The following is a 12,732-nucleotide window of genomic DNA, read 5'->3' as shown; positions in this document are numbered from 1 at the left end:
TGACAGGAGCAGCGCCAAAAGACGGGACGAGCAGGAAGAAGACAAGGCCTGTTTGCCAAAGCTACCAGTAAAAAAGTACAAACTTCTCTGGAGGAGTTGAGGGGGCGGTTGGTGGGGGGAGGGGGTGTATAAGTAAGGAATCGCATTCGGTAACTTTATTTCCCAATAAAGGTAACACAATTTGAGGGAAGGGGAAATTAAAAATTAAAGTCTTATCAGCACACTATCTTTAGATATAACCAGATCTCCACAGACAAAGTCAGTTTCCATTAAAATTAAATTTTTTAAATGTTTGCAGTTCAAGTTTACTGCCTCTGTTTCTGAAAATAATCAGTTCCAAAATGAGAAAATTGAGACCACGGTCTCCCGATACTAATGGTTATCTAACTTTTTGCTTTGGCCATAAAAATCCAGCCTCTTTGTATGGCTCTACCCCCTCTTCATCCTTATCCCTAACAGAATTCTAATCATCCTCATCACCGTAGCTAAACACATCAGGTGCTATACTAGGAACTTGAAATGTATTATCTCCTTGAATCTTAGAACAACCCAGAAAGGCGAGTATTATAATCTCATTTTACAAGTGGAGAAACTGACAGTCAAACAGGTCAAACCACTTGTCTGAGGTTCCTTCCTAACAGGTGGTGAAGCCAGGATTTGCCTCCAGGCATGTCTACATCCCAGCTTCCAAGCCTCCCTAAAAACACGGCCAATGGTTATTAGTGTTCATTGAAAATGACTCTTCAGTCCTTTAAAATAGAGTCTCACAAGCAATACCACTGTACCCAGCTACCCACAACCAGGCTCAAATAGGAAACAGTGTGAGGTAATTATAACGTATACCCCAGCCACTCGCTCCGGGTTTTTATGACTGCACTGCCAAATCACTCCTAGCCAACTCTTCAGGAAATGTTCAGACACTTTCTCAGATTCCAGCTGAAACATCAACTATGTGGCCCTGGGGAGTACAGAGCGCACAGGGTGGTAATGGGATATAAAATTTGCAAACTTGAGGTCAGTGGCCTAAACTCTGGGGTGTGAAGCAGCAGCAGCCCGTGAAAGATTAAAAACTATGTGTCGACTTGAACGCTGCATATCAAGTCCTTCCTTCCAGAGCACTTGTCCGCATCACCTTGGACATTAACCCCATCCGTAAAAGGAGAGAAACATACTCCAAATGTAGTTCTGCCTCAAACCACTGGAAAGAATATAATCATATCAAGTTCGTTCTGAGAGTTAGACATTAGGTCCAACTCAAACACAGTTAATGCTCAATAAATAGCTGTCATTTGGATAAGGCAGATGTTCCACAAAATTATTGGGATAGATGCTATGGAAGAAAAGACAAGAATTTAAGATTTTTTTCTTCATTGGCATGCTTCTTACATGGAATCTAAATGTATAAATTAGTGGTGTGGATAACTGAGTCAGGCAATTATAAGAGTCTGAGCTTCCACGCCTAGAATTGCCATGGCCTATTCCAGGACATTTGACGCTCTAATTGCCAATTACAAGTATGAGTGTGGTGGTGGTGATGGTGATCGTGGGAGGGGATGTTACCCTTCAGACACTCAGAGAAGATTCCCCCTTCTCATTTTACCACTCATTCCCCGCTACTCTCACTGGCAACTACATCCCTTGGAAAGCTCCATCCTACTCAATGGCACCTAATATGGAGGCTTCCGCGGACACCAAGGTGGCACTGAAGAGCTAAAACTCTAATGCCCAGCTTCCCACCAGGGTTGACCACTGAGAGGCCGGTAGCACTGCCTGAGACCAAATAAACAAGAACAAGACAAATGTCCGTGCCCACGTGGTACAGGGGGTTTGCTTATTTGAAGCACAAGTGAGGACTTGGAAATACTAGTCACCCTTTCTAAGAAATGAAGACAAAGTGGAGGTATAATCTTATGCCCAACGACACACTTCTACTTAAATTGTCTTTTGTCACTGTGTGTGGCTCAGCTTCCACACGGTGGAAGAAAATAAGTACCCTGAACACTTCTGAAAGAACTTTTTCTGGGCCTTGGTTTCAGCATCTGTAAGTTTCTGAAGTCTGTCCCACTATAATGCTAATGCATAATATTTTTGTAAAGATAGATGGTCTGACTATAAAGGAAGATCTGAGTCATGATTACATATGCAAAAAAAAAAAAACTCAAATAAGGAGAGTCTCTAAAAGTAATTCATCAAAGGCACCAACCTATTAGGGTCTGATTACACAATCTTATAAATTAGTACCAGTGGGTAGGAGAAATGGTGGACAACAAACCATTACCCATGAGAAGAGGGGGACTCACTAAACTTCACGTGGCACCATATGCACAGGTTCATCACACACTATGGATTCACCTGCTTTTCCAGTGCATTCCTCTAAATGTTGTTGTAGGAATCTTTTCTGACATCCAAGTGTCTTTCTTTTGTGCCCTGACTCCTCCAAAAGCCCTCAGTTCCCTGAAGAGGTTAGTTAAGGCTACAGGTCCCCTGGACTGAGGGGGTAGTCATTTGTATCTGTCAGAACCCATCACCTGCTCTGTCCATCCTAGATCCCTGGCTGATAAGACTCTCCACCCTAGAACTTTCTCCCAATTCTCTCCTCCCACCTCCTTGAATCTTTCTCCTTCCCTCTCCTAATAAAATCCTTACTTTCACTCTCCTTTTCCAACATCCTGAGACTGCCAAGTAAGAATTTAACATTTTACTTAGAATTTATTTTTCTTAATGTTTTAACTCTTATTTGGTATTCCTATTATCCCTATTTTATTTATAGCTCAGCTTCTGAAGTTACTTGCAAAACGAAGAAAAGGAAGATGAGATGATGATGATGAAGAAGAAAAAGGAGAAAATGGTGATGAGAGAGAAGAAAAAGTGGAAGAGGAAGGAGGAAAAGGAGAGGAAACAGAAAAACAAAACAAAAGAAAACAAAGCCCCGTCCCTGGAATACATTCCCTTGATTAATAGAGATATTCCTATTCTTCAGTTCAAAACCATGAACTTAACAGTAGACATAATGTGTCCATAGGGCCCCCATAAATCCTGCCTCCCAACACCAACATCATAAAATGGTTATACTATATTTGGACTTAGATGTGTTTGGATACTTATATATGAATGTAAGTATGACTGATGGTCTAGGAATTCACAACCCTTCAAAACACTGAACCAAATCACTTGTCTAATGGAGCAGCTCTCCTAACTCGGAGCCTGCTTGCCGTCTGGAATACATCTCCGGCTGGGAATGGTGGACATAGGGAATTTTCCTCTCTCCCTTCCACTCTGAAGGGCTGAATAAATAGACTCAGTGATAATTTCAACAACAACAACCAAAAAAAAAAAAAAAAAAAAAGCCACTTGAGGAAGTGGTAAAGTCACAAGAACTTAAAACTAGGATTCGTTACAGTAGAGCATTGGCTCCACAGTCCACTTTGACTGTATTCCTAATCCAGTTTTATCCTATTAACAATGTGGCTACTCCATTTACGGCAGAAATAAAAGAGTTCAGTTCACTACAATACTGACTATTGGCAATTGCATATCTATTTTTATTGATCAATTATAAGCCCTGACTGCCCCAAAATATTTTTGAGGCAAATTACACCAACAAATATATGAGGCTATTAATAGAAGTTGAAAGCAAAATCCCATACAGAAGGAAGGCAAAACACACCAAATATTTAAGTTAATAAATTAAAGTGACTGTGCATTAAACTAGTCCCTGTCTTAGAAGCTAAAGGAAAAAGGGGAGGGGGGGTAAATGTTAGGAGTTTTCTAATTCTTATATTTGAAAAAACAAAATTTGCTAGTTTTTAGGGACTATAATCTTATTCATGGGGTTTGTGAGTCCTTTAAATGTAGGACTGTGGACAAGAACCATGTCCTTAACATTAACCTAACAGATCGTGAAGACACATTGTTCATGTGGCATTTTTCATTCTGAAGTTACAGTAGCAAAATACAATGCAGCATCTTCAATGCAGAAATCGATCTGACTGGATCAAGGTAGAACTGAAACATCTGATTATCCTCAAAAAACTATCCCCTTACTGTAGTAGCTAGTCTCCAAAGGTGTCCCCCTCAAAATGCCTCCCCTCCCTGCAGACACACGCTGCTCCACACAGCAAGAGGTAGGGTTTATTAGTCCATGCCCTTGAATCTGGACGGCCTGTGACTTGCATGGGATTTCAGGTCGTGCCACTCCAGGCTATGTTGGAAGAAAGTCTGGTAGCTTCCACTTTTGCACTCTTGGGATCCTAATGTACATGTACAAAGTGTGGCTATACTGCTGGAGAGTCCATGTGGGGAGGCCGTACGCGGAGAGAGAGACAATCTGAGACATATGGAGGAGACATATGGAGGAGAACCGAGGAACCCAGCCAACACTGATAACACAGGAGCCCATTTGAGCCCTTCCAGCTAGCCGTCAGCCATTTGAGTCAGTCCTGTAGTCAACATATGGGGTTAAAGCATGTGCCCAGGGGTTAAGAGGCTATTGTTCAAAATCCTGCTCCAATAGACACTTAACCTGAGCAAGGCCTGGTAGCTGTACCCAGGGCTCAGTTTCTCCATTTGAAAAAACACTCACTGGCTCCACCCCCAGGGACAGGCCCAGGCAAGAGATTGCATAGGAGAGCTTTAAAACCTGGAAAGTGCCCAGCAGAGCCTGACAAGTGGCTCTTTGCTTCCTTTATTCCCCTCCTCTGTCCATCCATTAAGAATAACCACACCAAAGTAAACAGGGCTGCAGGCGCCAGTCCATGGAACCAGAAATACACGTGAAGAAGTCATCTTGCTCACTCCAGCCCCATCATACATTGTGGGAAGCAGAGACAAGATTCCCCACTGTTCCCTGTCCAAATTCCTGGCCTGCAGAATCGTAAGAAATAATAAAATTGTTGTTGTTTTAAGCCACTAAGTTTGGGGTAATTCGTTACGTAGCAATAAGAAAATCAAAACACTCACAAATGAAAATAGCTTGTTTCCTTGTAGTAGAGGGACTAGGAATGGTTTGTTTCTCTATAGTTTCTCATTCACGGTGTTGTAATGTTTTTAGGTATAATAAGATTTAAGGTACATGGGGGTGGGGGCATCCTAGGTGAACCCTCTGCTTTGTCTCTCCTCTTGACCAACCAAGTGGTCAAGTACTGCTTGTGTTACCTCTGGAACACTACTTCAACCTCCTTTTCACCCCCTCCACCGCTCAGGTCACATCCACTCTCACCCTGACTCCTCTATTAGCCTCCCAATCTCCCTGCCTCTGGCCTCCCTACCCTCTAAAACCACACACCTTTCGCCAGAGCTGCAAAGGTCTAATATGTTCCCACCTTAGAATTCTTTTCGAGATCATCATCCTCACCTTTCACAACAATCAGATAGTAATGTTCTGTGTCCTTCAGTCCCTCTCCGACCCCTGAGAGTGTCACGATCTATAGACAGGCACACACAGTTGCATATTGCACAACCTCAGGGGGCACTACATTCCTAGGCTACATTATGAACTGTTCCACTTGGAGTTGTGCAGTGCAAACCCTGCCCAACTGTACTCAGTGGCCCTCAATGCCTTCATACAGTTTGCCTCATGCTTTTTCCACTCAAATTTTTCCTTATTTCTCTCCTCTATTTCCTCCAAACTCTAATTTATATCGTTTACCTTACCCAACCAAAATTGGTCAACCAAAAATTGTCTATTGAACAATTACTATGTGCCCAGTTCCTCAGTATCCCTAGTGATAAATAAAACATGAGCTGTGTCTTCAAGTTCTCAGTCCTAGTAGATGGTCACTTATTTATTACATAAACCAGAGATCGGCAAACATTTTTTGTAGTGGCCAAGTAGCAAATAGTTTAGTTTCTCCAACCATACTTTGTCTCAACTACTCCACGCTGCCGCTGCAGTATGAAAACAGAAACAGATAATATATAAACCAATGGGCATGGCTTTGTTTCAGTAAAACCTCATTTACAAGAACAGGCAGCTTGGTCCAGTTTGCCAACCCTAATAGACTTTCACTATGAAGTCTTTTCTGAAGAATCCTATCCCCACAGTGCGGCTTCCCTTGTCATGTGACTGCATTTGCCTTCAAAAGATGTTGAGTTTTTCGCACAGCAGCTATGGGAGAGGATTCTGGGGAAATGAAGATACCAAGAGTATGGGAGAAAGAAATAAACTTACCAGGTGTAAGATTTACTATAATTGGGAAGCAGTAAGATATATTGTTTAAGAGCACAGATTATGAGACCAGATTTCCCAATGCTTACTAGTGTATGTCCCCACAGGAATTACTGAAACTCTGCATCCCTCACTCTCCTCACATATTAAACGGGCAAGCAGGTATAATCTTCCTCATAAAGAAGTAATACATTAAATGAATTAATGTATGTAAAGTGTACCACTGAGTGATATATCAGAGCTTGCTAATCTTTACCATCATTATTGCAATTATGTAAAAATTACATTATATTAATGGCTCTGAGGTAAAAAAAAAAATGAAACAGGAAGAATTAAATAACTTGGCATGTTGGTAAAAACTTAACACACAGACTGGTTTCCCCTGAAAAGAGAAACATCTCTTGCAACTCTAGTCTGAGAGTAAGTTTTCACACGGGACATGACAACAAGAGATTCTGAATGACATCACGAGGAATGACACGTCCCACTCAGAGACATGGGCAATGCAGAAGGAGGGTACCTGTGATGGTTACCTGCCACTCTCAGTGAAAGTTCAAGGTATAATGCTAAAATATAATATACGTGCCATCCAAAGACCCCACCAACACTGACATTCTATAATTCCTTCTGTGTTTTATTAGTGTCTTTGTAGAAATGTTAGAGAAATTTTCTTGTTTGACTAATATTAGTATATTATTAACCATACTTGGGATGTGTGAACTAGCATGAAGGAAAATTAGGACTTTTAAGCGGAGTTTACCAAAGTCTTAGTCCTGCATTCTTGACCAGTGGAATGAAAAACCAAAGCCATAACTAAAATTACTAGAGAAAGAAAATTTAATATGAGGAATTTGTCTTTAAAACTCAACCTCTGTGCGCCTCAGCTCTTAGCTGTAAAAGCTAATAAAAGACCCATCCCATAGAGATGTTGTGAACCTCAAATGAGTTATCATATATAAAACGCCTAGAGTAGCACCTGGCACATAAATGTCATCTAAAAGTACCTAACGCTGCTACAATTATTGCTGTTATTTGTTCTTACTTAATCCTACACCCCATGCCATCTGCTACCTTTCCACTGACTCCTGGTTCCCATGATGCATCTGATTCTCCCACCAAATATGAAGCTCCCACAGGCTACAGGCTGGATGTCCCTGGCATTCCACAGAGCTGAATTCGGGCTGGCATTCAATCAAGGCTTCCTGAATTAATGAACTCTTTGAAATCCCATCTAATGATCAGTTAATGTGAAAATGCTTTTGATAGGATTCTTGCCTTTGATGATTTTGTAATCTAATGGGAATATCAAACTTAACAAGGCCTGCCATATAATCCAGGCCTGCTATATTAATTGATCTCAGCTTTCTCAAAAAAAAATTTCATGGAAAAAAATTCTAAGTTGCTTGAATAGGCCCATTTGTTGGGTTAGTTTCTAGAAGCTAAGAAATTAGTAGAGTTTATTTCTATTTCAAGAAAACATTTAAAATCTTATTTTCACATTATAAACAAAGGCTAAACTTCAGAAATTGGTTGTTTGGTTTATTGTAAGAAAAAGCAAACAAACTCTCTGTAAATGCTTCTTCAGTATTTTGCTTGATAAGCGTCATTGGCATAATACTCTAATCTTTTTAAGCATCAGCTACACAAGACAACAAAGAATGTTTCAATGTTCTTTAAAATGTCTAATAAGCTTGGAAGGATGTCTGTACATCCATTTCCATCAGCTTCAACCTCATCTCACCGTAGGCTGATGTATGTTTTAATTAATTTGTGATACCAACAACTTAGGCATTTTTGTAAACAACCTCTCTCTTAAATGCTACAAAATGAGTCATATAAATATATACTTTGTCTCCATCTTCTCATTTAAAACGTGCAATTGCTAAAAACTTCCATTTAAGAATATCTTTTGAGGGGGGGCACCTGGATGGCTCAGTCAGTTAAGTATCTGCCTTCAGCTCAGGTCATGATCTTGAGGTCCTGAGGACCAGCCCTGCCTCAGGCTCCCTGCTCCACAGGGAGTCTGCTGCTCCCTCTCCCTCTGCCCCTTTTCCCACTCACTCACACACGCTCGCACTCTCTCTCACTCTCTAATAAATAAATAAAATCTTTTTAAAAAAGAGTACCTTTTTTAAAATGATTTTGCAATATTTTAGCCTAATCTTTTCACTAAATACAAGGACAAACCATACCACTGCAGGAGTCTTTTCCCCGTATTTAATTATTAACCTACCTGACTTCAGATGAAGTCTTAAAGTCCTCTTTGTAAAATAAATGGACTTCATAAACTCTACAGAACTTTTTCTGTGTTCCCTGTTAAAGCTCTTTATTTTAATAACAGACTTCTGTGTAATTAATCCCTTGGAGTTTGCCGTCATATAATCTACCCTGTGTACGAACGGTTCCACGTGTATTTTTCTGGTAACAAGACCTCTGGGAAAAATAAACAAATAAACAAAGACCAAAAAGAAAATCACACACAAGGACACAAATTGTGTGAAATATACCCCATCTCATACACTTATAAACCAGGCAACAAGGACAGAAATTCTCACTCCATCTTATCAGAGATTTTGGGAAAAGGGGTTTCACTCCAAAGAATTTTTTCTCTTTGACAGAAAACTGTAATATTTCCTTATTTGGGAGGTAAAGCATTAAGGCTATCTTAAATAAATGATTCCTAACTACTGCTATTCAAGTAGAGCCGTTTGTTTGTTTATTTGTTTGTTTTTCAATTGAATTATATCCCACAGTTTTTGCCTAATCACAGAAGTTAAGAATTCAGCTGAGAAAAATTCCTGTGAACTGAAATTTGAACAGTAGAGCTAGGATTTTATTATTTCTCATAAAGTCATTTCACACATGTTAAGCAGTGCCCAGTCAAAGGAAAACTACTATACATTTATTATTTGAAAACATTTTTGAAACTTGCAAAATTTTCATTTCAAAATACAGAAAAATGCAATTTTTGCAGAGTGAATGGGGACCACACTCATTCCATAAAAAAAGGATTTCCTGTAAAAACAGAAATTGGCAATTTAGTCTAAGAAAACACAGCGAAAGCTGGGAAGAAACTTGAGGATGCTTAAATTTCCACTGTGGAACAACTTCTGCTGCCCAGTGGGAAGGGAAAAAAAAAAACACCTGCAACAGGATGGGAGGAGAAGACAAGCTAGGACTACACTCCCAGAGAGGGAAAAATGAGGCAGGTCCCTACTTTGTGAAGCAAGGGTGCTGACGGGAAAGGAATATATATCCCAAGAAGGATAATATCAAGGCAAACTCTGCAGTTACCTGTCACATCAGAGAAAGACAAGAAGGCAGTATTTGTGGAAGAGATGAGACCAGTGCACGGCGGACACTGGTGAGTTTAGAGTACCTTTTAACTAGAGGGAATATTAGTGAGGCGCTGAAAGTTGCTGCCACCAACTGGGCATCAGGCAGACTTGGGGTTACAAATCACTTTCACTTCATAAACTGTGCATTTCCATCAAAATGGTAAACAGGTTTTACTATAGTCAGAGAGGTTAGTTTTGAAGCTGGTAATATTTTAACTAGCAAAAAAATAGAAATTTTAAGCAATAACTGGAAAAACGTTACACACAACTGCTTTTCCTGATGATTTATACAGCAGGGCATGGCTAAAAGACTTATTCATGTGAGACTGTAATAGCAATAAGCAGAGAGAATACCTTTTAAATGCTATTCAAATTCAAAATCAGAATTGGTACTTGTTTAAAATCTATGGAAAACCTTTCATTCAGAGAGTCCACATTTATTAATTTGTGCCACATATAAATTTGCACATGTACACACACAGGCATGTAGAATTTGGGAATAGCAAAAAAAAATTAATATAATCAAGACAGCCATCATTAGGGAACTATTCTAGCCACATTGTGGGATTCTATACACCAAGAAAATGTACACGTTATATCCATAAGAATTAAAAGTTGGATGCATGAAAGATACATAGAAGTGAGCAAAGTTCAGAACAGTATGTACAGTATATTGCATGTATTAAATAGGACACATGCTATACGTACACATACACATGTATATGTATATATTATATGTATTCGCATATACATATAGATGCCTATAATATGTCTACAAAAATATATATGAAAATGGTGTCTGAGAGGTAAGAGGGAAATTTTTTAATTGCATATCCTTTTAAATTATTATATTTTTATCTCCCCATATATATATGTATATATGACCTTATAGATAACATGAGAATTCTAAAAATAAAAACTTTTATATTGTAAAAATTCATTACTATATTAGTATATGATATATTACACTGTAAATGTTTATAATTATTTTTTAAATCTTTATATATATGTAAAATCTTACAGATAATGTGAGTGAGGCACACTCATAATTACTGTTCTACTAATAACACCTTTTTAGGAATAGTTTGCAATAGCGTAACATATGTGTTCGTGACCAAAAACTATGAAGAACACAGAGGTGTTTCCCTATAATCATAAGAAAAGTAAAACCCAAGAGAAATGAATGCTGGTGTAAGTAAAATTAGGGACATTCTGTAAGCAACAAAGTAAAGCTTAGTTTCTGTTTTCACATTGAGTTGGTGCCTCCCGAGGAAACAACACTGGTTGGTGATAGCACACAGAGATGAGACAAATGTCTGGCGGGGCCTAACGTCTCCCTGCAGACTTTCATCCACAAAATTAAATCCCACTTCCACTCTTTCTATAGGGGCAATGCCATCAAGCTTAGCTATTAAGATAATATACATAGCAGAAATATATATTTTTTAAGGAAAAATGCTAGACCAACTCAGGTCCTTTGAAGAACATATGAAAATCAGGGTCTCCGTTCATCTGTTGAACTTGCTTGCATGGGCCTTGCACACAATGAATGTCTGCTGCCTGATCAGAATCAGACTTAACATGATAAGCAAATTTCCTTTCCAACACTGTTGGAGTACTGGATTTATTTTCCACAAAGGCCAAGATGGAACTAAATTAATCATAACTATTTCCTGGGGCCAGAAAATCATGCATATTTAACCACAGCCCAAGCACTTGGCCCTGACCATCACCTTGTCCCTCCCTGGTCTAGACCAAGACTCAAAAACTGGTCCATTCAGTTTACTGCACTTTTTCTTCCTGTACCTGGGCCATACACACACAAATTCTACTCCATATATATGGTTAAAACAGCCTATAACAAAAAGGAATAAAGGAAATGTTCAGCCACAAAATCAGATTGGACACCAACCCCTGGTGACTCAGGATCATATAATCAAGCTACAGAACTACTCAAAAAGGAGCAACAATGAGAATGAAAAGAACTTAATAGAAAACCTCTGTGAATGCATACTGTCTGGGTCCATTTAACAGACTCCTCCAAGGAGATAAAACGGATCATTTACAGTTTATCCTGCTGCTTCTACAGAGGCTTGAATTTAAACAATCTCACAAAGACAGATTTTTCTTTCAATCTGAACAATTTTAAGGAAAATGCATTCTCATCCTTCTTCAATTCAGGGAACTGACAGTCCTTATACAGTCAACCTGCCTAATTTAAATATATCCTGCTGAAACATTTCCTGTAATAGGGACTTGGGAAGCCAGTGAAATGCTCAATTGCATGTACGTAACACATACACCACTGGTTAAAAACACCCCTTTTACGGCCGGCCACAGAAGCATTACTGCCGCAATGAAATGAAGAGCCCCTTACAACCCGAAAGAACCCAAGTTCTCAAAAAATTTGCCCTGCTTTGCCTCCAGGGTAGACATCAGAAAGGCAGTATCAACCGAAAACTCAGTCCCCAATTTTAATAAGCATAACGCAGAGGAGAGCCAACCCTTGACTCTGTATTCCCTGACTCTGTCATTAGAATTCCTTTCTTTCCTTGCTGCCTTACCAATAGAGCATCTGCAAAGGTGCCCACAAGGCAAGCACTTTCCCCTGAACACAACCGGAATTGGTATGAAAGGAAAGGAAAGGGCTTCTCTCCGTCTCTCAGTCGCAGCTCCTCCCCTTCTTCCTCAAAGAACCCTTCTCGCCTCCAAAATTCGGCCTCGACAATGGTCCAAGATTCCTTTTAACCATGACATAGCCTCTAAAGCAGAAATCTTTAAAGAGCAGAAGCAAAGTGGTGTAGCCTCAAACGGGGCGAGGGCTGGACACCCCTCGCACTTCTAAAGTGCCCCCAGGAGATCTTGTCAAGGATTCTTCCGGTGTGGAGAATAGACCCTGTCAGTTCCCTCTGGATCTTGATACTCGAGAGAATAGGGAAGGTAGACCCACACCAAAGGAGCTGGCCCGTTCCATTACCCTTTAAGCGCGTCGTGTCCTCCGCCACCTCTTCTCTTGGCCCGGCTGGCTCTGGTTTCCTTCACGTTCCCAGCCTCCAAATTGGCGTCCGCCCCATGGCTCGTGTAGGACGCTAAGAGCACGGTAAATCCCAGGACGACCTCCAGCAGCCCTCCTCGCCGCATGATGCCGAGCGGCCGCCGGCTCCCGCCGCCTCTTGCTGCGCCCCGGGCTCAATCCGCGGTCGCCGCTGCACCCTGAAGCGCGCCGCG

At 40.3% G+C, this 12,732-nt stretch overlaps 1 protein-coding gene across 1 annotated transcript in view; it reads right to left on the bottom strand.

Moving 5' to 3' along the window:
* The window catches only part of FBN1 (fibrillin 1), a 225,136-nt gene extending 212,476 nt beyond the window's left edge, over positions 1–12,660 (bottom strand). Inside the window, exon 1 of the mRNA XM_008705933.2 lies at positions 12,482–12,660. Within this exon, the coding sequence (XP_008704155.2) occupies positions 12,482–12,645 (164 nt within the window). The 5' untranslated portion in view covers positions 12,646–12,660. The remainder of the gene's footprint in view (positions 1–12,481) is intronic.
* Between the last annotated feature and the right edge of the window lie 72 nt (positions 12,661–12,732).

The sequence above is a fragment of the Ursus maritimus genome, unplaced genomic scaffold (assembly GCF_017311325.1).
Source record: "Ursus maritimus isolate PB19 unplaced genomic scaffold, ASM1731132v1 scaffold_35, whole genome shotgun sequence".
In the NCBI taxonomy this organism is placed as follows: Eukaryota; Metazoa; Chordata; class Mammalia; order Carnivora; family Ursidae; genus Ursus; species Ursus maritimus.
Note: the sequence above shows the minus strand (reverse complement) of the source record. Positions and strands in the feature narration are given on the sequence as shown.